The 22495-nt window shown below is 35.8% G+C and overlaps 1 protein-coding gene across 1 annotated transcript in view; it reads left to right on the top strand.

Moving 5' to 3' along the window:
- The window catches only part of OMA1 (OMA1 zinc metallopeptidase), a 73377-nt gene extending 53812 nt beyond the window's left edge, over window positions 1-19565 (top strand). The window contains exon 9 of the mRNA XM_036911231.2: window positions 19119-19565. Coding sequence (XP_036767126.2) covers window positions 19119-19304 — 186 coding nt within the window. The 3' untranslated portion in view covers window positions 19305-19565. The remainder of the gene's footprint in view (window positions 1-19118) is intronic.
- The last annotated feature ends 2930 nt before the right edge of the window (window positions 19566-22495 follow it).

The following is a 22495-nucleotide window of genomic DNA, read 5'->3' as shown; positions in this document are numbered from 1 at the left end:
AAATACCAGTTAATGAGTTATGCAAAAATTTTGGGTCAACTGGGTATTAATTCCAATACTGATGATGAAATTTGCTCTTAGAAAAAAAATATTTTCATATTAATTGTCTTTCTGGTTACTTATTTCTTGATAAGGTAGAGTAAAGGATGTGCTATGTTGCTTGTTTTTTTGTTAGAATTTATTAATGGGTAAAGCTGAAGCAGCCTTCTCATGTTGTTTTTAATATATTTCAAAATGTTGATTTTACATCATTCAGAGTGTTTTCTGTGGTTTCCACATCAGTACAAAATGAATGTAAGACGTCTACAAACCAAGCCCTCTTCTGTCTCACTTGCATTAATTTGCTGGTTGGTTATGAAAGCAAAATACTCTTTTTCAGTTTAAAAATTGATATTGGTCTGTTTGCTAAAGGATGATGCAACAGATTCAGATGTATTATAAAAGTATCTTTCAGAATGACTTCAAATCAGCTTCAAATAAGACATGGTATTGATATTTTCAAGGTGCTAAGCACAAAATGATTCTTAATTCAAGAAGGAATATGATATATAAAAAAAGTAGAAATAGTGGTATGCAATTTGAAGGGCCAATAGCTTGCCTGTAGTTTGGGATAAGAAGTTACCATAAGATTCATTCATTCATTCATGTGACCAGTATTTATTGATATTTACTGCTTATCCACAATTTTGTGTTCTGTTGCTGAGGATGAGCAAGGAACAGAAAAATTTCTGCTTTCTTTGGAGCTGTCATTCAACTTAAGTAATGCAAATAATAAGCAAACATACATACATACAGTATGTCAAGCAGTAATATACACATTAGAGAAAAATAAAGCAGGTTAGAGGTAGTAGAGAGGGCTGGTCAGTAGAGAAGACATACAAATGTGTGTTCGTTTGTCAGGGGGCCTTCCTGAAGAGGATCTGGAAGGAAGCATGGGAACAAGTCCTGTGAATGTCTGGGGGTAGAACCTTTCAGACTGAGGAAGCAGCCAGTGCACAAGACCTGAAGTGAGAGTATGTTTGGTGTGTTCAAGGAAGACATAGGGGCTGAATGGAGTAAGGGAGGTGGGGTATCGTTGAGGTGTAGGGAGGGACCACATCAAGCAGATTTTTCTAAACCATGGTAAGGAATTTTATTTCAGGTGATGTGGGAAGCCAGTAGAGAAGGTTTTAAGCAGAGGAGTGACTTCATCTGATTTGTGATCTGACTCTTGTTTTACAGTGATCACTGGGGCTTCTGTGTGGAGAGTGGACTGTAGTGGAGCAAGGGTGGAATCAAGGAGACTCATTAGGAGGCTCTTACAATAATCTTGTAAGAGATTATGGAGGCAGAAGAGAAGGAGGGAAGGGGTCAGATTTTGGATATATTTAGAAAGGAATGCTGACAGCATTTGTTGATTGTTTGGGCATACTTTGTGCCTTTCATGAGCATTGGGGACGATCAGACTTGAGTTCTTCAGATTTATCCTAAATATATTTCATTTATATTCTTAATTTGAAGGAAAAATACTTGGGAAAGAAACTGCAGTAAAATTTAGTTGATATAATGTGTAGTAATCATCTTAAAAGGAAAACATGGGACTAAGACAATATGCATTTCATATTAGTAACTGGTTTGTACTAAAGATCACTGACTGCAAGAGTCTTCTTAGTGTTACTGACAGCCCAGGGACCTTCTAACATCTTGAGAGGCTTAGCCAATCCCTAAAGCCATAGTAACCACATGGTTTTCTCTAAGAATTTCCTTTATTTTTATTTTTGCTCAGTGAAACTAAAAGTATATGATTTGCTTAAACTGGATAGTGAGTTGTAGCCAACTTTCATCTGAAATCTGTCTTAAATTCTGAGTTTTCATTTCATCATCAGATAACTAAGGATCTCTAGAAAAGTAAAATAATGTACTTTAGAGAAGTCTTTAAAATAACTGTTTAGTGAGTATGCAGAAAAATGTTTAAAGAAACATATGTTATTTGGGAACCAATGACAAAGAAAAAAAATTGGGAGGTATTTTTCTTCTAAAAATAAACCATTCCAGTTCAGAAATGCACTTTGAAAACCTCATATACTTTCTTATATTCCCCCAAGTGATTAAATTCAATTTGAAAGTAATAAACTCTACTATAATACTGGGAATAATTTAGTGGGTGAAGTGAAACCGATAGTGCACGAGGATATTGTTAATTAGAATACACAGTCATAATTTAGAGATTTGGGATTCCCTGCTATCATAGGTGTAATTTCTATAATGAGAAAAAATACAGAATTGTGTGAGTATATAGACTTGCTATTAAAGACTACATCTTTTTTTGTTAGATTTTACTTAAGATATTTTTTCTATTTAAGGGCGTACAGTGTTGTATTCTACCGAAAGCTTCTTTCCTTTGATATTCCTGATAGTATGCCTGAAATGATGTACATCTCAAAAGTAGTTGGGAATATAGCACAAGAGCCTGGAGAAGTCTAGGCCAGAGATGAGGATTTCAGAGTTACCCAATAAAGGAGATAGTTGAAGCAGTGAGAGTGGATGAGTTCACTCAGGGAGTAAGCAGAGAAAAAGATCCTGCTCAACAGTATTAGGGGTTTCCACTTTAATTGGTAGGGGAAAGACAGAGCCTGTAGTAGATCAGATTCATAAGAGGAGAAAGATCAAGAAAATTCAGAAGGATTCTTTGATTCTATGAGAACACAAATCTTTGGTAATTTTGATTTTTTAGTAATTTAACTTACTGAAAATTGTATATTTTTATTTCTTACTGAATTCCTTGAATATCATCACAGAAATGTATTACTCCTTACCATAGCATATCAACATTTAAGATGTTTGAATCAATTCATGCATTCAACAAATATTTATCAATTACCTGTTATATACCAGATTGTAGATGTTGTAGGTATTGTGAACAAAATAGACAAAACCCTGCCTTCATGAAGCTTTTTCTGCAGTAAAGGGAGACAGACAATACATTTAATGCATTGATAATATATAGACTAAATCACTGATTTATTGTCTATTAGTTAGTAATAAGAGTTAAGGAGGAAAATAAAAGAGGAACACTGTATTAGTTGTCCTGGGTTGCCATAATTAAATACCACAGAGTAGGTGGTTTAAAGAACAGAAATTCATTTTTTCACAATTCTGAAAGCTAGAAGTCAAATAAAAAGTTTAAGTTGATTTGGTTTCTAATGAAGTTTCTCTTCCTGGCTTGCAAATGGCTGTTCTCTCACTGTGTCCTCATGTGGTAGAGCAAGCGCCCTGGTGTCTCTTCCTTTTCCTATAAGGGCACTAATTCCATCACAAGGGCTTCACCCTCATGACTTCATCTAAACCTACTTACCTCCCAGAGGCCAAATCTCCAAATACTATCACATTGGGGGTTAGGGCTTCAGCATATGAATTTAGAGAGAGAGTGACTCAGCTCAGTCCGTAGCATGTAGTCTGTGAGCAGCAATGGTAGAGGTGATGAAATAGCTGTCTGAAACGGGGTTGGTCAGAGAAAGTTTCACTGAGAAGGTTGTGTTTGAACGACGACTTGAAATAAGTGAGGATAAGTCACGTGGCTACCTGGGGGAAGAGCCTTCCAGGCAGAGGGAATACTTAAGTACAGGCCCTCACCCAGGAGTGAGCCTGGTGTATTTGAGGAGCAGCAGGGAAATTGATGTGGCTGGATGGGGTAAGCAAAGGCGGTTGGAAGGTGTGGGTCTTGTAGCCCCTGTAAAGACCTTGGCTTTTGCTCAGAATGGAATGCCACTGGAGTGTTTTGAGCAGAGGACTTAGAGGAGTAAGAAGATCTGACTTATGTTTGAAAATAATGTGTTCTACACTTCTCACAAAGCAGTACAATCCAATCATTTTGAAGTATTTTAGTATAGAATACTGTTAAGAAAATAGACTAGTTTCTTTTTTTTTGTTTTTAAATTTTTAAAAAGCCCCCATATTAGAAAAAAATATACCCTTGCTATTTTTTATATGTAATCTGAGGTAACACATGGATAAATGCCTAGCTAAATATAATCCTGTGATCCACTAACATTTAAAAAAGCATAATTATAGGGTTGTAGTAATAATATTATTTGTAGTTAATAAGATGATATAATTTTACTTACTTGAAATAATCAGTTAAATTTAGGAAACAAATCCCACGTATTTTGGTTACCATAACAACTTGGGTGAAAAATTGAAGAACAGATGTTATGTCAACCTGTTGATGTTTAATAGTATGACAGTTTAAAAAATTATGGTTCCACAGTCTGGACTTTATGTATACCATAAGTTGTCCTTGAAAGAGAACCTTATTTAACTTTCTTTCTATAGGAATGGTTTAAAAATATGAATAGATGTGAATAGGGGAAATTGTATGATAACTCAGGGTGGAAATTTACTTGAAAGATTTATTTTACAACTCAAGACATTTAGACTAAATTTTTTATTTTCTACTTCTCTCACCAACTCTGTCTACCATCCTTCCAGGGGTGGGGAGGGGTTGGGAGAATGGTAGAATATATAGGAAAAACATTTAATTAGGACTTATTTGTTGCTTGGGATTATGTTGTTATAATCATAATTTTGATTGGGATTTATTTTTTAATGTTCTTAGAAGTTTCAATGTCAGCTTTATTTGTAAAGTAGTTTTTAAGTCTTGATGTTCATATTCGCTACATCCAATTTTTAGATACCAGAATCACTCAGTGGCAGGCTGTAAATGTGTTCATTCTAATCTCATTTTATTTTGAATTCTTTAAACTTTCAGGAGGCTGGAGTTTGAACTCATGTGTAAATCATTCTTATGCCTTTATAATTGGACAAAGTAAATGCATAAATCATTAACATTATACATCTCATGGGTAGAAAATATGAGTGTTTAACACTGAAGTGAATTGTTATTGGCCAGTGTACACAGACATACAGTGTTCATCTCACAGAATTTCATTTTGTCTGACATGGAGAGTGTTGAGGAAAAAGCAAATATTATAGCAGCTACTGTAATTAGATTGGCCTCTGAATCATATAAAGCCAGGAAGCTGACAGTAACATTGTCTAAAACCTTAAAAAAAATATTATGGTGCATGTGATATGTACCTACTAGAGGCTGAAATAAATGGGCTATTAGAAAACAATTGCTTTTATGGGGGAAGGCGAGAAAAGCAGTGATATTTTTAGACAAACATGTTTAAAAAATAGAGATAATTTTCTTTACTCTTGAAATGTCTTGATTTCTACTTTAAAGGAAGCTTTTAATCTAATCATAAAGTTTCTCTGGCATTTTTTTCCTTTTTTCTTTTTTTAAACTTGATTATTTTAGGTTTTTTTTTTAGTAAGTAATTGCTGCTTTACTTGTTATGTAATGTGTAGAAGAATCCTGATGTGTGCCATCAGTTGCTCCATATATACTTTACTCATTCCTGGGAATAGTATGGCTGTTGCTTACTATATCACTCTCACATGTTAGCAGTGTGAGATTTCAAAATTTTATTTGAAAACTTTTCCTTATGGTTTTATTATTCCAGAGGACAGTTGACATATGTCAAGGTGGCCTTAATTTTTCATTTTTATATATTTATTTTCTTAAAATTTTCAGTTACTTAGATTTAAATTTTAAATAAAAAAATAACTGACATGCAATATTACATTAGTTTCAGGTGTACAACATAGTGATTTAGCAATTATATATATTACAAGATGCTCACCGAGGTAAAGTGTAGTTATCATCTGTCTCCATACAAAGTTATTACAATATTACTGACTGTATTACCTATGCTACACTTTCATCCCCCATGACTAATTTATTTTATAATTAGAATCTTATACCTGTTTATCCCCTTCACCTATTTCACCCATCTCATTACCCTCCTCCTCTGTGGCAACCACCAGTCTGTTCTGTGTTTATGAGTCTGTTTTTGTTTTGTTTGCTTTATTTTTTGTTTTTTAGATTCTACATAAAAGTGAAACCATTTGGTATTCTGTTTTTTCTGATTTATTTCACTTAGCATAATACCCTCTAGGTCTATCCATGTTGTTACATCTTTTTTATGGTTGAGTAATACTCCATTGTGTGTGTGTGTGTGTGTGTGTGTGTGTGTACAGACATTGTCCTTATCCATTCATCTATTGATGGACACTTTGATTGCTTCTGTATCTTGGCTCTTGTAAATAATGCTGCAGTAAACATAAAGGTGCATGTATCTTTTTGACGTAGTGATTTTCTGTTCTTTGGGTAAATTCTTAGAAGTGGAATTACTGGGTCATATGGTATTCCTGTTTTCAGTTTTTTGAGAAATCTAAAAAAACTTACTCTTGTCTTACTAACACTAATTTCTTGTTTTGTTGGGTGTTGGCTATTCTAACTGGTGTGAGGTGATACCTCATTATGGTTTTGACTTGTATTTCCCTGATTAGTCATGTTGAACATCTTTTCATGTGTCTTTTGGCCATCTGTAAGTCTTCTTTAGAAAAATATTCAGGCCCTCTGCCCATTTTCTAATTGGATTATTTGGGTTTTTTTGGTGTTGAGTTGTGTGAGTTTTTTCTGTATTTTGGATATTTACCTCTTATTGGATAATTGGATTTATCACTTGCAAATATACTATCCCATACAACTGGTTTCTTTTTTGTTTTGTTGATGGTTTTCTTTGCCATACAGAAGGTTTTTAGTTTGATGTAATCCCACTTGTTTATTTTTTCTTTTGTTTCTCTTGCCTGGGGAGACATATCCAGGAGAAAATTACTAATACTGATATTTAAGAGTTTACTGCCTTCTTTTTATTTTTTTCAGGAACTTTATAGTTTCAGATCTTATATTTAGAGTTTTACTTTTGCATATGGTGGGAGACGAAACAGTCCAGTTTCATTCTTTTGCATGTAGCTGTCCAGTTTTCCCAACTCCATTTATTGAAAAGACTGTCTTTTCCTTATTGTATAATCTTGTTTTCTTTGTCATAGATTAATTGACCATATAAGTATAGGTTTATTTCTTGGTTCTCTGTTCTGTTCCATTGATCTGTGTGTCTGTTTTGTGCCAGTACCATCCTGTTTTCATTCCTGTAGCTTTGTAGTGTAGTTTGAAATCAGGGCGCATTATACCTGCAGCTTTGTTCTTACTTCTCAAGATTGCTTTGGCTATATGGGATCTTCTGTGGTTCCATAAAAATTTGGGGGTTATTTGTTCTTATGTAATTTTTTTAGACCAGTTCAAAAACTAGTCAGACTCTAATTTCCATTTCAGTTTATGAAAGGAAATCAGGTAAAAAAATTTTTTTTAAGTAAAATCATGACTTGTACAAATATAAAATGAACTATTTCTGAGATTTTATTTAGCTTATTATTAGTGAGGGAGCCAGTAACATGGTATAACTAACTCAAAGGAGAATTCAAGAACCATAGGTATATAAGCAATCAGGAATGCCGAAATGATTTTACAAATGGATACAAAACTGATCCATTTATAGGACAATTATCAACTGTATTCCACCAGACAGTTCATTGCCTTTTCTGTGGACAAGTATCATTTGCATTGTTATCAGTTTTCTACAATTTACAGAATTGTGAACTATCTCTAAGGCCATGGAAGGCAGATATAACACTGAAGAATGTATTTGACATTGACAGGACACCAATGACTTTTTTTGCCCATTTCAAAGTCTCTGTCAGTTTTCTCTGTTTTTATTTTCTATTGTCATCCATTTGTATTTCAAGTAAAGGTACCAAGTCAAATCATCCTGTCAGACAAATATATAAAAAGAATTTTTTGTTTTATTTTTAAGTAGTCACATAGGCATTATCCTTGTATTTCTTTTCTCTTAAAGTGGTAATCTATTATTCACATTACTTTCTGTTAAATCTGTTTCTAGTGAGTTTTTGGATTGAGGTTATTGATGTTAAAATCCTAGGCCTTTTGAAAAATATACACTTGTCTTCAGAAAGTAAGGGAGAGAGCTGGAAATAAAGGAGCGTAAAGAGACTGTTTTCACTTTTCAAGAGAAAACTTAAACCTCTCATGAGCCGTTTAGAACTAAAGATAAAATGTAAAATCAAGAATGAAATCACAGAAATTCAAAAGTGACAGACGAGGCTAGAGAAGGAAAAGTTTTTTAAAAAACTTTATTAGTTTTACTTATAACATCTTAACACATGTAAGAATAGAGAATAATTTGAATAATCAACCCCCATTTTTCACTCATTCAGTAGTATCAACGTCTTTGTACACTTGCTTCATCTGAATCATCTCTTAATCTTTTCCCTAAAAGTATTTTAACGCAGATTCTAGACGTAAGGGCTTTTCTCCCTAATTGCTTAAATATGCATTTTAGAAAGCATCATTTTTTCCCCATAATCATACCATTATCATACTGAAGAAAATTAATATTAAGTCTTTCATAAAATTAAATATCCTGTCTATATTTGGATTTCTCTGTTTTAATTTTTATGATTGGTTTCTTCACATGATAATCTGTCAAGATCCATATATTGCATTTGGTCTTTATGTCCCTTAAGTCTCTAGAATAGCACCTCTACTCTTTGTTTTGTTTGTTTTTAAACATGTCATTGTCTTGTTGAATACACTTAATTCTATATTCTAGATTTATCTGATTGCTTCTTTATGCTATTGTCTAACTTGTGTTAAAGAACAGAATTCAACTGAGTAAATTTAAAAATAAAATTGGGTATATTCAGCAATGAAATCAGGCTGCGTTCCGTCTAGCAAATAGCTTCAAAGAGCTGAACAAAATGGTAGACTTTTATAGGGAGAAGGAGACAAGGGCAAGGAAAGAGGGGTTACCGTATCTTTTTTTGGGTGATGAATGCAGTCTGTCAGGTGGATTACTTACTGGTCAGCACTACAGGAAATTCTAGATTTACTGTTACAAAATTACTTTCCTGGGGGAGGTTGAAACTGCAGTTAGGTTAGGTGTTAAGTCTTGGTTTGCTGATGTGAGGCTTAGTACAAGTGACTCCATTTGGGGCCTGTTGTCCCCCCACCCCTTTTTTTTTTTAACAGTGGCTTTCCTGTATACCTATAAGTGGAAGTTAGACTTGGCAAGAATATTTTATAGGTGATGTAGCCATGCTTCATATTGCTTAGTCTGAGGATTCTCTTAATCTGGCTGCTTCTCATTTATTGATGCCACTTTCCATCAGGGGGTTTGAATGGTTGTGGCCTAGCCCCCGCCCTTTTTGTAAATGTGGCTCCCCTTCTTATGGCCAGCAAGTGCTTGTGAAGAAATGACTAGCACTGCAAATATCTAGTTCCCTAGCAACCTGAGAAGTTTTTTTTTTGATTAAGGAACTGTTGTCATCCTGTCTCAAAAGGCTAACCTGAATGTGTGTCTCCAGGAGAAATTTATGTAAATCAAACCTATTGGAATAAGTGCTGTGGCAGCCACATTTTTCTCCGATTCAAGAGTAGATTTAAGAGGTAGGGAAGAGAGATTTTTTAAAAAATCAGAATGACCATAAGTATATAAGAGTTGAAAGGAAAGGAAAGGTGATCACAGGTAATTGTATTTACGAGACTTACACAGTGTCTGAGTTCTTTACCAGTAACACCACAAGGGCCCTCATCTAAACTAAACCCCAAAATAGCAAAATAACAACAAGAGCCTCTGAAATGCAGAGTTTTTCCCCCAACTTCAAAGAGTAGAAAAATCTAAAAAAAAAAACAACTGTCAAATCTCAGGTCTAATTTAAAAGTTTTACTACACTGAAGAGGACAGCCTAGGTGCCAAGAGCCACAGAGGGGGCACCATCTGAAGCTGGCACAATAAAGGCGGTTTAACTACATTGAAAGTGATGAAGAAGAAAGAATGTACAAATGTAAGATTATCCATTTCAGGTGATTGCTAAACTTGTGAATACAGCAGAAAAGTTGTAAAACTTTCAGTGAAAGCTGTAAAGAGCAGAATTATGCCTCAGATAGCAGAACATAGCACAACCAAATTAAAACACCCGAAGAAAAAAAAGACTAAAAAGTGGAAGAACATTGAAAAGACACAAGGAAATTCAAACTGCATAGAACAGTGGTAAAGAGAAGTACATTCATTCATGTCTTTATTTCTTTGGCTATAATTTCTACATCATGTTTTTTTATTTAGATGGCATTTCTTAAGTTGGGTTTTTAGAAGAATTTCAGAGTATCATGCCTGAGAAGCCCTGAAATAATGATGTGTAGACATTTAAATTAATTAAGTGTTTAAACTTCCTTGCAAAGATAGGATTTTACAAGCTGCCAAGGGTAAAGGTACAATTTAAAGATACGTAAGAGTAAAAATAACTTTGGATCTTTTCAGACTTCTCAGTGTAAGAGTTTAGGGGGAAAGAAACAAACAAAAAACAATGGAAGTAACATACTTTGGTATGGTATCTAGTCAAACCAACTTTCTTTGTTTAAGATGAAAGATCCCTTAATAAATGAAGCATATTAAACAGTACGTTGGTGAAGTAGCAGCAGTACTCTTCCTAGAATCCACTGACAACCAAGAATTAGATAAAATATATAGTTCAGTTAGTTTACATATGATTATGATGGTAGGTCATACCTTTCCAGTCTTAGAAAACCACAAATCAAATAAGGAATTAATAAGCAACTGAGTTAAAAAGCATGAAAAATAAGATTTAACTAACATAAGAAACTGAATGCTTGGAAAAAGATGTATATTTTATTTTTAGATGTACTTTTCCAGCTATTTCACTTGTCACTCTTCCTTGACTCCAGCTGTTTCACATTGAGCTTATTTCCTCCTTACAACTGCTCTCTGCTTATTTCTCTGCCTCCAACATTCTTCCCTCAGTTCTTTATGCAAATACCACCTCCCTGGAGGGGGCTTTCCCTGATCTCCCCAATCTCAAATAGCCTCTCTTCCATGCAGTCATTCTCCAACATGATTCACTGTTTAGTTTCTTCTTGTACTTAATGGAAATTATCTTGTTTATTGTTTATCTCCTCCCCTCGGATGTAAGGCCTCTGTTCACTGCTGTATTTCTAGTGGCTGTGACAATTCCTGAAATGCTCTGTCAATATTTTTTTATTAAAGTATCATTGATATGCAATCTTATGATGGTTTTAACATAAACAACACTGTGGTTTCAACATTCGCACATACTGTCAAGTCCTCATCCCCTGTATTGCAGTCATTGTCTATCAGATGCTCTGTGAATATTTGTTAAATGATTGCATGAGGGTTATAATAGGAAAGATAAGTAATACAGTATTGGTTTAAAAATGGAAAAATTGGGCAATGCAATTAAATAACAGTTAAATTTCCATCATAGAAATTTAGCGTGTAGCAAATTAATAGTTGATAATGGGGAAAGGATGCTTATGGGAAGTAGTATGGTCTTAGGAATTTTGCATTTTAATTCTGACTCACTCACCTAACTTGTAAGAAATTACTTAATGTAACTTTCAGCTTTCTTCATGTAAAACTGGGATAGCAGTATCTCCTAAGCATTTTATGTACATGCTTGGGCATTTGTGTAAGGACCTCCTTCCTTTGCTCCTCCCTCCCTCCCTTAATGAAACACTTTAATAGTGAGTATTCCACAATAGGCCCAAGATTTCCACACTAGGCCCAATATTTCATAAGTGGTTCATGACATCAATTTAGATAATATGTAAAATACCTGGCACAATGCTACACACATAGAAAGTGAACAGTAAATGTTAGTTCCTTTTATTTCTAGTTGGAATCTTTAGAATGGCTTAATTCCATATTTAACTCCAAATATTCCTTGGAATTCTCAGAACTATATATTTTTGTTATTAGAGTACATTCTTATTTTCCATTAGACTGTGAACTCTTAGGATTGCTTTTCCTATGATATTTATCATAATTTATTCATAGTTTGTATTTTATAAATGTTTGTTTAAAATTCAGCATGCACTTATTAAGTAGTTATTATGTGCAGTGCATGAAGTTAAACAATGAAAACAAAGGAAAGGAAATGGAAAGGCATATTCTAGTTGTACAGGAGGAAAATATTGCTCACTTTTAAAGAGATAAAGGTATATTTGATAAGATAGGTTTGAGTTAATAAAACTAAAACATGTTGACACCCTGAAATGTAATAAAATAAATGTGGAAAGGAAACTGAAAAGACAAAAAATATTTTACCAAAATAATGTGATAAAGTTAACTGTGCAAAATAAAGATTTGATAAAAATAAATATAACAGGATTCTGCTTGGATAAAAGAAAGAAACAGTTCAAACATGAAGAGATATTAATGGAAAATTTTTACAAAGAACATATAGTTTTTCTAGCAATTAAAGCTCAGAGATCTCCGAAGTACATTTATTTAGTAAGATTTACTCAAAATACATAAAATGTGGTGCAAAAAAAATTAGTGCAAAAGCATGTTGTGCAAAAGCATTAAATAACAAGTGTGTTCTAATCCCTGTTTTCTAACCCTTTTCATTTCTACGCCACCATTTTTTTTTAATAAACTGCTTTTAAGAGCAATTTTAGGCTCACAGCAAAATTGAATGGAAGATGTACAGAGATGTCTCCCCAACTGTTCGAAATCCTGCACCAGAGTGGTGCATTTGTTACAGTAGATGATCTTACATTGACTCAACATTATGACCCAAAGTATATAGTTTATATTAGGGTTCTCTTAGTGTTGTACATTCTGTGGGTTTTGACAAATGTGTAATGACATGTATTCACTGGTATCACATAGACTAGTTTCTTGCATTGCCCTAAAAATACTTTAGGCTCTGTCTATTCATCCCTCTCTTTTCCCCAACCTCTGACAAATATGGATCTTTTTAGTGTTTCCATAGGTTTGCCTTCCTTTTTCAGAATATCATGTATGTAGTTGGAATCATACACTATGTAGCCTTTTTCAGATTAGCTTTTTTTCACTTAAAATATGCATTTGAGGTTCCTTCATGTCTTTTCTTTTCTTTTTTTTTATTAAGATATTATTGATATACAGTCTTATGAAGGTTTCACATGAAAAAACAATGTGGTTATTACATTTCACCCGTATTATTTTGTCCCCTCCCCGCATACCCCATTGCTGTCACTGCCCATTGGTGTAGTAAGATGCCACAGATTCACTATGTGCCTTCTCTGTGCTACACGGTCTTCCCTATGATCCCCCTGACACCATGTGTGTCAATCATAATACCCCTCAATCCCCTTCTCCCTCCACCACCCACCCCTCCCCTTTGGTAACTGCTACTCCCTTCTTGGAGTCTGTGAGTCTGCTGCTGTTTTGTTCCTTCAGTTTTGCTTCATTGTTATACTCCATAAATGAGGGAAATCATTTGGCACTTGTCTTTCTCTGTCTGGCTTATTTCACTGAGCATAATGTCCTCCAGCTCCATCCATGTTGTTGCAAATGATAGGATTTGTTTCTTTCTTATGGCTGAGTAGTATTCTATTGTGTATATGTACGACACCTTCTTTATCCATTTATCTACTGATGGACACATAGGTTGCTTCCAGATCTTGGCTATTGTAAAAAGTGCTGCGATAAACATAGGGGAGCATATGTCTTTGAATCTGAGAAGTTGTATTCTTTGGGTAAATTCCAAGTAGTGGGATTTCAGGTCAAATGGTATTTCTATTTTGAGTTTTTTTTGAGGAACCTCCATATTGCTTTCCACAATGGTTAAACTAGCTTACAGTCCCACCAGCTGCTTAAGAGGGTTCCCCTTTCTACGCATCCTCACCAGCATTTGTTGTTCTTAGTCTTTTCGATGCTGGCCATTCTTACTGGTGTGAGATGATATATCATTGTGGTTTTAATTTGTATTTGCCTGATGATTAGTGATGTGGAGCATCTTTTCATGTGTCTATTGGCCATCTGAATTTCTTCTTTGGAGAGCTGTCTCTTCATATCCTCTGCCCACTTGTTAATTGGGTTATTTGCTTTTTGGGTGTTGAGGCATGTAAGTTCTTTATATATTTTGGATGTTAACCCCTTGTCAGATATATCATTTACAAATATATTCTCCCATACTGTAGGATGCCTTTTTGTTCTGTTGATGGTGTCCTTTGCCATACAGAAACTCTTTAGTTTGATGTAGTCCCATGAGTTCATTTTTGCGTTTGTTTCCCTTGCTTGAGGAGATGCGTTAAGGAAGAAATTGCTCATGCTTATATTCAGAAGATTTTTGCCTGTGTTTTCTTCTAAGAGTTTTATGGTTTCATGACTTACATTCAGGTCTTTGATCCATTTCGAGTTTACTTTTGTATATGGGGTTAAACAATAATCCAGTTTCATTCTCTTGCATGTAGCTGTCCAGTTTCACCAATACCAGTTGTTGAAGAGGCTTTCATTTCCCCATTGTATGTCTATGGCTCCTTTATCATATATTAATTGACCATATACGCTTGGGTTTATATCTGGGCTCTCTAGTCTGTTTCATTGATCTATGGGTCTGTTCTTATGTCAGTACCACATTGTCTTGATTACCATGGCTTTGTAGTAGAGCTTGAAGTTGGGGAGCATAATCCCCCCAGTTTTATTCTTCCTTCTCAGGATTGCTTTGGCTATTCAAGTTATTTTGTGGTTCCATATGAATTTTAGAATGATTTGCTCTTGTTCGTTGAAGAATGCTGTTTGTATTTTGATAGGGATTGCATTGAATCTGTAGATTGCTTTAGGCAGGATGGCCATTTTGACAATATTAATTCTTCTGTCCATGACTACAGGATGTCTTACCATTTATTGGTATCTTTTAAAATTTCTCTCATGAGTGTCTTGTAGTTTTTGGTGTATAGGTCTTTCACTTCCTTGGTTAGGTTTATTCCTAGGTATTTTATTCTTTTTGATGTAGTTGTGATTGGAATTATTTTCCTGATATCTCTTTCTGCTAGTTCATCATTAGTGTATAGGAATGCAACAGATTTCTGTGTATTAATTTTGTATCCTGCAACTTTGCTGAATTCAGATATTAGATCTTGTGGTTTTGGAGTGGATTCTTTAGGTTTTTTTTATGTACAGTATCATGTCATCTGCAAACAGGGACAGTTTAATTACTTCCTTGGCCGTCTGGATGCCTTTTATTTCTTTGTGTTGTCTGATTGTCATGGCTAGGACCTCCAGAACTATGTTGGATAAAAGTGGGGAGAGTGGGCATCCTTGTCTTGTTCCTGATCTTAAAGGAAAAGCTTTGAGCTTCTCACTGTTAAGTATGATGTTGGCTGTGGGTTTGCCATGCATGGCCTTTATTATGTTGAGGTACTTGCCCTCTATACCCATTTTGTTGAGAGTTTTTATCATGAATGGATGTTGAATTTTGTCAAATGCTTTTTCAGCATCTGTGGAGATGATCACATGTTTTTTGTACATCTTTTTGTTGATGTGGTGGATTTTGTTGATGGATTTTCTAATATTGTTATCATCCTTGCATCTCTGGAATAAATCCTACTTGATCATGATGGAGGATCTTTTTGATGTATTTTTGAATTCAGTTTGCTAATGTTTTGATGAGTATTTTTGCATCTATGTTCATCAGGGATATTGGTCTGTAATTTTCTTTTTTTGTGGTGTCTTTGCCTGGTTTTGGTTTTAGAGTGAAGCTGGCTTCATAGAATGACTTTGGAAGTATTCCCTCCTCTTCTACTTTTTGGAAAACTTCAAGAAGAATGGGTATTAGGTTTTCACTAAATGTTTGATAAAATTCAGTGGGGAAGCCATCTGGTCCAGGAATTTTGTTCTTAGGCAGTTTTTTGATTATCAGTTCAGTTTCATTGCTAGGAATTGGTCTGTACAGATTTTCTGTTTATTTCTGGGTCAGCCTTGGAAGGTTGTATTTTTCTAGAAAGTTGTCCATTTCTTCTAGGTTATCCAGTTTGTTAGTATATAATTTTTCATAGTATTCTCTCATAATTCTTTGTATTTCTGTGGTGTCTGTAGTGATTTTTTCCTTTTGATTCTGTTTATGTATGTAGACTCTCTTTTTTTCTTGATTAAGTCTGGCCAGGGGTTTATCTATTTTGTTTATTTTCTCAAAGATCCAGCTCCTGTTTTCATTGATTCTTTCTATTGTTTAATTCGTCTATATTTTATTTATTTCTGGTCTAATTTTTATTATGTCCCTCCTTCTACTGACTTTGGGCCTCATTTGTTCTTCTTTTTCTGGTTTCGTTAATTGTGAGTTTTGACTGTTCATATGGGATTGTTCTTCTTTCCTGAGGTAGGCCCGTATTGCAGTATACTTCCCTCTTAGCATGGCCTTTGCTGTGTCCCACAGATTTTGCAGTGTTGAACTATTGTTGTCATTTGTCTCCATATATTGCTTGATCTCTGTTTTTATTTGGTCATTGATCCATTGGTTATTTAGGAGCATGTTGTTAAGCCTGCATGTATTTGTGGGATTTTTCATTTTCTTTGCGTAATTTATTTCTAGTTTCATACCTTTGTGGTATGAGAAGCTGGTTGGTACAATTTCAATCTTTTTGAATTCACTTTGGCACTTTTTATGGCCTAGTGTATGATGTATTCTCTACTCTCTGGAGCTGTTCAGCCCCTAGAGCGATGTTGGGGTTTACAGGGGAGTGGTGCTGGTGCCAGGGAGGAGGAAAGAGCTGTTCCCTGCTTTCCAGCTGCTATGTCTGTCTCCATTGCCATACTAGTGGGCTGAAAATACAGGTGTAAGCCTCTATGCTTTGTGTTTGTAGCTGCTGTAGGTGGGGCTTCCCTCTGGCTGGCCTGACGCTGGTGCAGGGGTTGCTGGTTTGTGAGGTAGGTGCAGGCTGGCCAGGAGGAAGGCACAGCAGGCTGCATATCACTGTGTGGGTCTTTGGAGGTGCATAGCCAGTCAGGGGGTTGGAGTACCTGAAGATCCTGAAAGTTCCCAACCTGCTGGGCAGAGTGCACCCGGACAGTCTTGTTTACCTGTCCTTTCTCCTGAGCAGTAAGTTTCATTCAATCCTTGCCCCTTTAGCAGCCCTCTCTCGCTGTTAGGAAGTCTCTCACACTGCCCTCCCAGAGCAGCCAGATATGGATCCCTGTTTTCCACAAGCAGTTGGAATCTCATTCTTTCCAGGTATTCCACCTGTCTTAGCTTTCCAACCCCACCAGTCAGCAAGGCACCATGCAGTGTAGGTTCATGCTTCCAGAGCATATCTCCAGGACTGGGTGTTCAGCAGTCCTAGGCCTCCACCCCCTCCCTGCTCCGTCTCTCTTCCTCCTGCCCGTGAGCTGGGGTGGGGGAAGGGCTTGGATCTCCTAGGTCATGGCTTTGGTATGTTACCCTGTTCTGTGAGGTCTGCCCCTTTCTCCAGGTGTATGCAGTCTGTGCAGCCTTCTTTCCTGTTGCTCTTTCAGGATTAGTTGTATTGATTATATTTTCGTATTATATGTGGTTTTAGGAGGCAGCCTCTGGCTCACCTCTCACTCCGCCATCTTTAATCTTGCCATTTCCTCCATGTCTTTTCATGGCTTGATAGCTCATTTCTTCTTAGCACTGAATAGTAATCCATTGTCTTGTTGTAACACAGTTTGTTTATCCATTCACCTACTAAAGGACATTTGGTGGCTTCCAAGTTTTGGCAGTTATGATTAAAGCTGCTGTAAACATTCACCAAGCAGGTTTTGTTTCCTGCCAGTCACTTAACCTCTATGGGGCTCAATTTTCTTAAGTGTAAAATTTAGTTGATGATTTCAAGGTTTCTGATGTTTGAAATTATGTTGTTATCTAGATTAAAAAAATGAAATCTTATGTTATACTGATTAGGAATAACTCAGGAATTGCCTGTATGGTGATGACATTGTAAGTTGATAAAGCCTCTCTAGTTGAAAGCAGTCAGGCCCTATATAGCAAAAATTATACATTCTCTGTTGTATTCTGATCAGTTAATTCTATTTTGAAAGGGGTGTAATTCAGTAAACCCAAATGGAGGTTAGAAAACAATATCGTTTTTTAAAAAACAAAGATATTTATAGCAAGGTGATTTCTAAAAGCCAAATAAAACAAAACTGTGGATACAATCAAATGCCCAGTATTGGGGAAATGCAAAGTAAAAGTTCATGAGGGCAGGGATCATGACTCTATTCTGACTAGGTGTACATAGCACTTTACTCAGTGTGAAGTTCTAAATATTTGTTGACTGTAAAAATAGTGAATAAAAGAACTTAAGGCAAAGAGAATAATTTTTACAGAATATGAAAGAGTGGTGGCATTCTGTTCTTCCCTTTGCTGCTTTCCATCGCTCGTTGCTACAATTCAGCTGCCTTGGTTCACGCCTGATGTCTCTGTGTAAAGCTTAGCAATATCTCTTTTCACTCTTGAGGCCCTCCTGCTTTGGACAGTAGGTCACCATTTAGCTGAGGGGCTGACATTCTGTTTACTGTAGCGCTATAGTTGTGAAACATTTCCTTGTTTTTTCAGTTCAGTTTAGTTTAAAAAATTGAACACTCAGTGGAGGTAAGAAACATCTTAAATTTATTGTACTGTGAGACAAAGGAAATTCAGACAAAGCCATTGTCACCAAAGAATTTGACTTTAATGCCTTTTTCTTGTTAGTTTACTTTGGTAACTCATAGCCTGATTCAGAGTCAGAAGTGCTCCTAGACCCATGCCGCTGCCCTGGTCTTATTTAGAAAACCCTTTTCTGGCTTGCCTCTGGCTGCATGCCTTCTGTTCCTGTGGACTGTAAGGGAACATTCCCATCTAAGAACCTATGCCACCGCCACATGGCACTATGGGTGTTTTGGTTGGAATTCTTCATCCAGATACTTTGGAGACTGTTTCTAGGGCCTGCATGGACCTCTTCCTTTGGATGCTTTCATACAAGGCCACTCAAAGTGGCAACTAAGCCAAAGGGGAGAGGAGAAGAGAATGGCAGGAGCTGGGTAGGCTCTCCACAACCTTACACGTTCTGAAATCAAAGAATTACGATTTTGTACCTGGCCTTCAATAGGGCATTGAGCAGTCATTGCACATGCATTTTTTTTTCAAAGATACTACTATGCAAAAAATAATGTGACTATTCACCATGAATTTATCTGTGGTTCTCTTTCATATGTTGTAATAAAGATGCTTTTATTCCAAAAATAGAGTGTATTTTTGTATTTCATTGTTTTATATAGAACATATTAGGGATAACTGGAATAATCTCAATAAATTTATATGTGTATGTATTTTTGTATTGTATTCTTTCTTTATAGGCTCTTAAAATTAGAGAGATCTGTAATTGCCCACCACTTGCTGGACCAGACCCTCGATTATTATTCAAACTCAACATGAAGCATTTTCTTGAAGCATCAGAGACAGATGACCTAAATATCACTGTTAAGAAACAGAAAATGGATACTCTGCCCATTCAAAAACAGAAGCAAATACCATTAACATAGATAGTTGAGAAAAGAACAGGCAACTGAAGTTAAAATTCATGGCACGTAGGATATATGAAGAATGCATCAGTCCTTATTATTTTTGTTACTTTAAAAAAAATGTTTGAAATAAGTGTATATTCAGGGTCAAATCATGTATATTATGCGTATTATCTAAATTCTGGGTATTTATTTTTCATGAAATATTGATGTATTTTAATCTGTTTTAAAATATCTTCAATGAGGAAAATGTCACAGAATAAATTTCTATTACACATTTTACTCTGTCTCATACTTGCTTTTTGTTTGGAAGGCTGATCTCTAGTGGATGAGAAATCAGAATGCTAAGTAATTGTTAAGGTAGAGAGGGTTCCAACTGAGGCTAAACTGGTTTCAGAGTCTGGATGGTTATGATGAACTGGGAAACTGACAATCTGAAACATCTGTTTGCAGAAGTTGGTTTGCACTGGGGTGGGGTTATGTGAACAGGCGATCCCGGAATAGAGACTTGCCTGGTCCACCCTTATGAACAGTGAGGGAGAAAGGCTATATAAGCAGAAGCTAAAGAAACTGCTCAGAAATTATTATGTAAGTTTTTTAAATGTATCACTATTTATATAATATTATTTGTACTCCCAATCTGGTGAAATCTAGTGATGTTGAGGTGTATTCCTAAGAGGGACTTTTATCTTGAAATGCATTATATTACATAAATGGTTTCCTAGAGAAGTAAAGGGGAAAGAAACTACTATTCAGTGAGTATCTACTATGAGTTGAGCTCATGTATTACAAAACCCTATGAGTAGGTTTTATTATCATTTTACAATGAGAAGCAGGCTTGAAGTCAAATAATATAACCAATGTCTCACCCTAGAAAGAACAAAGCTAGATCTATCTGACTACAAATCTGTCCATTTCCACAACTCTCAGGTATCTGAAACTAAGTTATCAAAAAGACAAGGGACAAACTCTCAGTTTGTTAGCTTCCTTATGCATGTCTTCAATATAGGCAAAAATTATGAAAATTATGAAATCAGGGATCACTTATAGTATATCTGCAAGATGATTTTCCAGGTCCTCCTTTCAGACCCTTCTTTGAAAATTCAGATAAGAAGCCTGGACTGAGGCAGAATAGGAGAGTGGAGCCTCTTCTCCTGCCTGTGAAAGCCTGTGACTTCTCATTTGGGTGTGTCCTGACACTATTCAATTTTCTTAGACAAAATATTTACCTAGTTGTTAGAGGACAAGTTCAGAGTCTGTTTATGTTTTTCAGGGCCTACTTTAGATTGCTTGAAAGAAATTTCTTGATCTGTACACAAGACAGTACTTCTAAAGAGGAGGCTCAGATTAAGTGTTCTCCATGTAGTCATTCTTTACACTCCTAGTGATTGGAGTTCTGTCAGATGCACTCTGTTACATGTACAGACATTTGGAGAATGTCACCCAGAGGTAAACAGTAAAACACACCATTAGATTTCCCTGTCAATTTCTTAGGAAAATAGTATAGTGGAGACCCTAGTCTGTTTTCTCTTTCATCCTATTATCACCTCTAATCGTATTGTTTAGACTTCCTAGAAAACATATACAAGTTGACATCATGTCAGAAAGAGCAGAGAAAATACAGATAACACCTTTATAGGATATAATGAAAAAGATACTTTTCAGCTCATATAATCAATAAATGTAAAAGAAATGTTACATTTCAGCTCAGGGTTTTACAAGAATTTAGATAGCTGTGGAATGTCATATGTATACATATGCTCTAAGTTGTATATGGAAACAACCTCTGTTCTGCATTTAGTTGCATAACACTGTCAGTGCTTGTCATGTGCCCATAGGATTCAGCTGTTGCCTGGTTAGCTCAGGTGTTAGGAGCATGAAGCCAGTAAATCCAGGGCCTGGATTCAACCCCATCTCCCGTATAATGCAGATAGTTGTAAGACTGTGTCCTCTGAAACTCAAAGAGAATATGTATATTTATTGCTAGGTACCCAGTACCTAATAATTTTTGGCACATAATCAACACTCAGCTAGTATTTTACCAATACTATATACTCAACATCATCTGGCCAAGGATTTAAAAAATGGGAGAAACACTCATACTTGGTGAAATCTCTGCCTCTTGGTAGCCATGGGACCCTGAGCAAGTCACTTAAACTCTCTACCCTCATTTCTTAATTTGTAAAATGGGGATAACCCCTCATGGGTTGATGTGATGATTAAAGGAAATGATGTACTGAAAGCATTTAGCAAATGTCTAGAGCCCCAAACAATAAAAGTAGCCACAATTTATTGAATGCTTTCTTTGTAACAAGCACTGTGCTAAGCATTTTCAAGCACTGTTGAGCTCCCCAGCAACTCTATATATGATAGATAGTATTTTATTTTCCACCATAGACCAGGGAACTGAAGTTTACAGGGTTAAAGACGTTGTTCAAGATTAGATGGTGTATTTCTTATGATTATTTTACTTTTAAGAACAGAAAAAAAACACCTGAAACTCAGTTAAGAAAATTTGTTGCCTCATCTAACAGAAAAGCCCAGAAGTACACTAGCTTTGGACACAGTTTAGTCCGGAGGATCATGATAGCATCAGAGCAATGCTCTTTTCCCTGCAATGTTTCTTAGCTTTTGCTTCACCCTTCCCTGATGATATCAAGATGGCTGCTGGCAGCTGCCAGGGTTATGTGCTTCATTCACACCCAGGTGGGGAGACTCCAAAGAATATTGACTCACAACTATTGGAATAAGGCCTTCCATACCAACTGCATGCCCTAAAGAGCATCTCAGAAGCAATCATCATGGCAGGGGATGGGACTTCCTGACTGCCTGCAGCTGAGGATGGCTACAGTTGGCACCACCCAAACAGAGTGACTGCAGATGGTAGGAGCCATGTAACCACAGGGTCCATTAAGTAACTGGAATAAAGACCTGTTACATTTGTCCTCTTGGATCAGGCAAAGAAACAAGATAATTCCTTGATGATTTTGAGCAAAAAACAATGAAGCATAAATTTGAAATTGATAGGAGAGGGAATTTGCGTTTGTAGATTTGCTTTACCATTTACATGATATGCTTTTTCTGACCTGAATTATCTCATATCCTCAAGACCAACCTATGCAATTGGAAGGACAAATGGCATTATTTACTCAGGGGAGAAAACTAAACCTTGAAGGAATTAGGCAAGTTATCCAAGAATGCACTTCAAGCAA

Source organism: Manis pentadactyla, chromosome 4, assembly GCF_030020395.1.
Source record: "Manis pentadactyla isolate mManPen7 chromosome 4, mManPen7.hap1, whole genome shotgun sequence".
Lineage (NCBI taxonomy): Eukaryota > Metazoa > Chordata > Mammalia > Pholidota > Manidae > Manis > Manis pentadactyla.
Note: the sequence above shows the minus strand (reverse complement) of the source record. Positions and strands in the feature narration are given on the sequence as shown.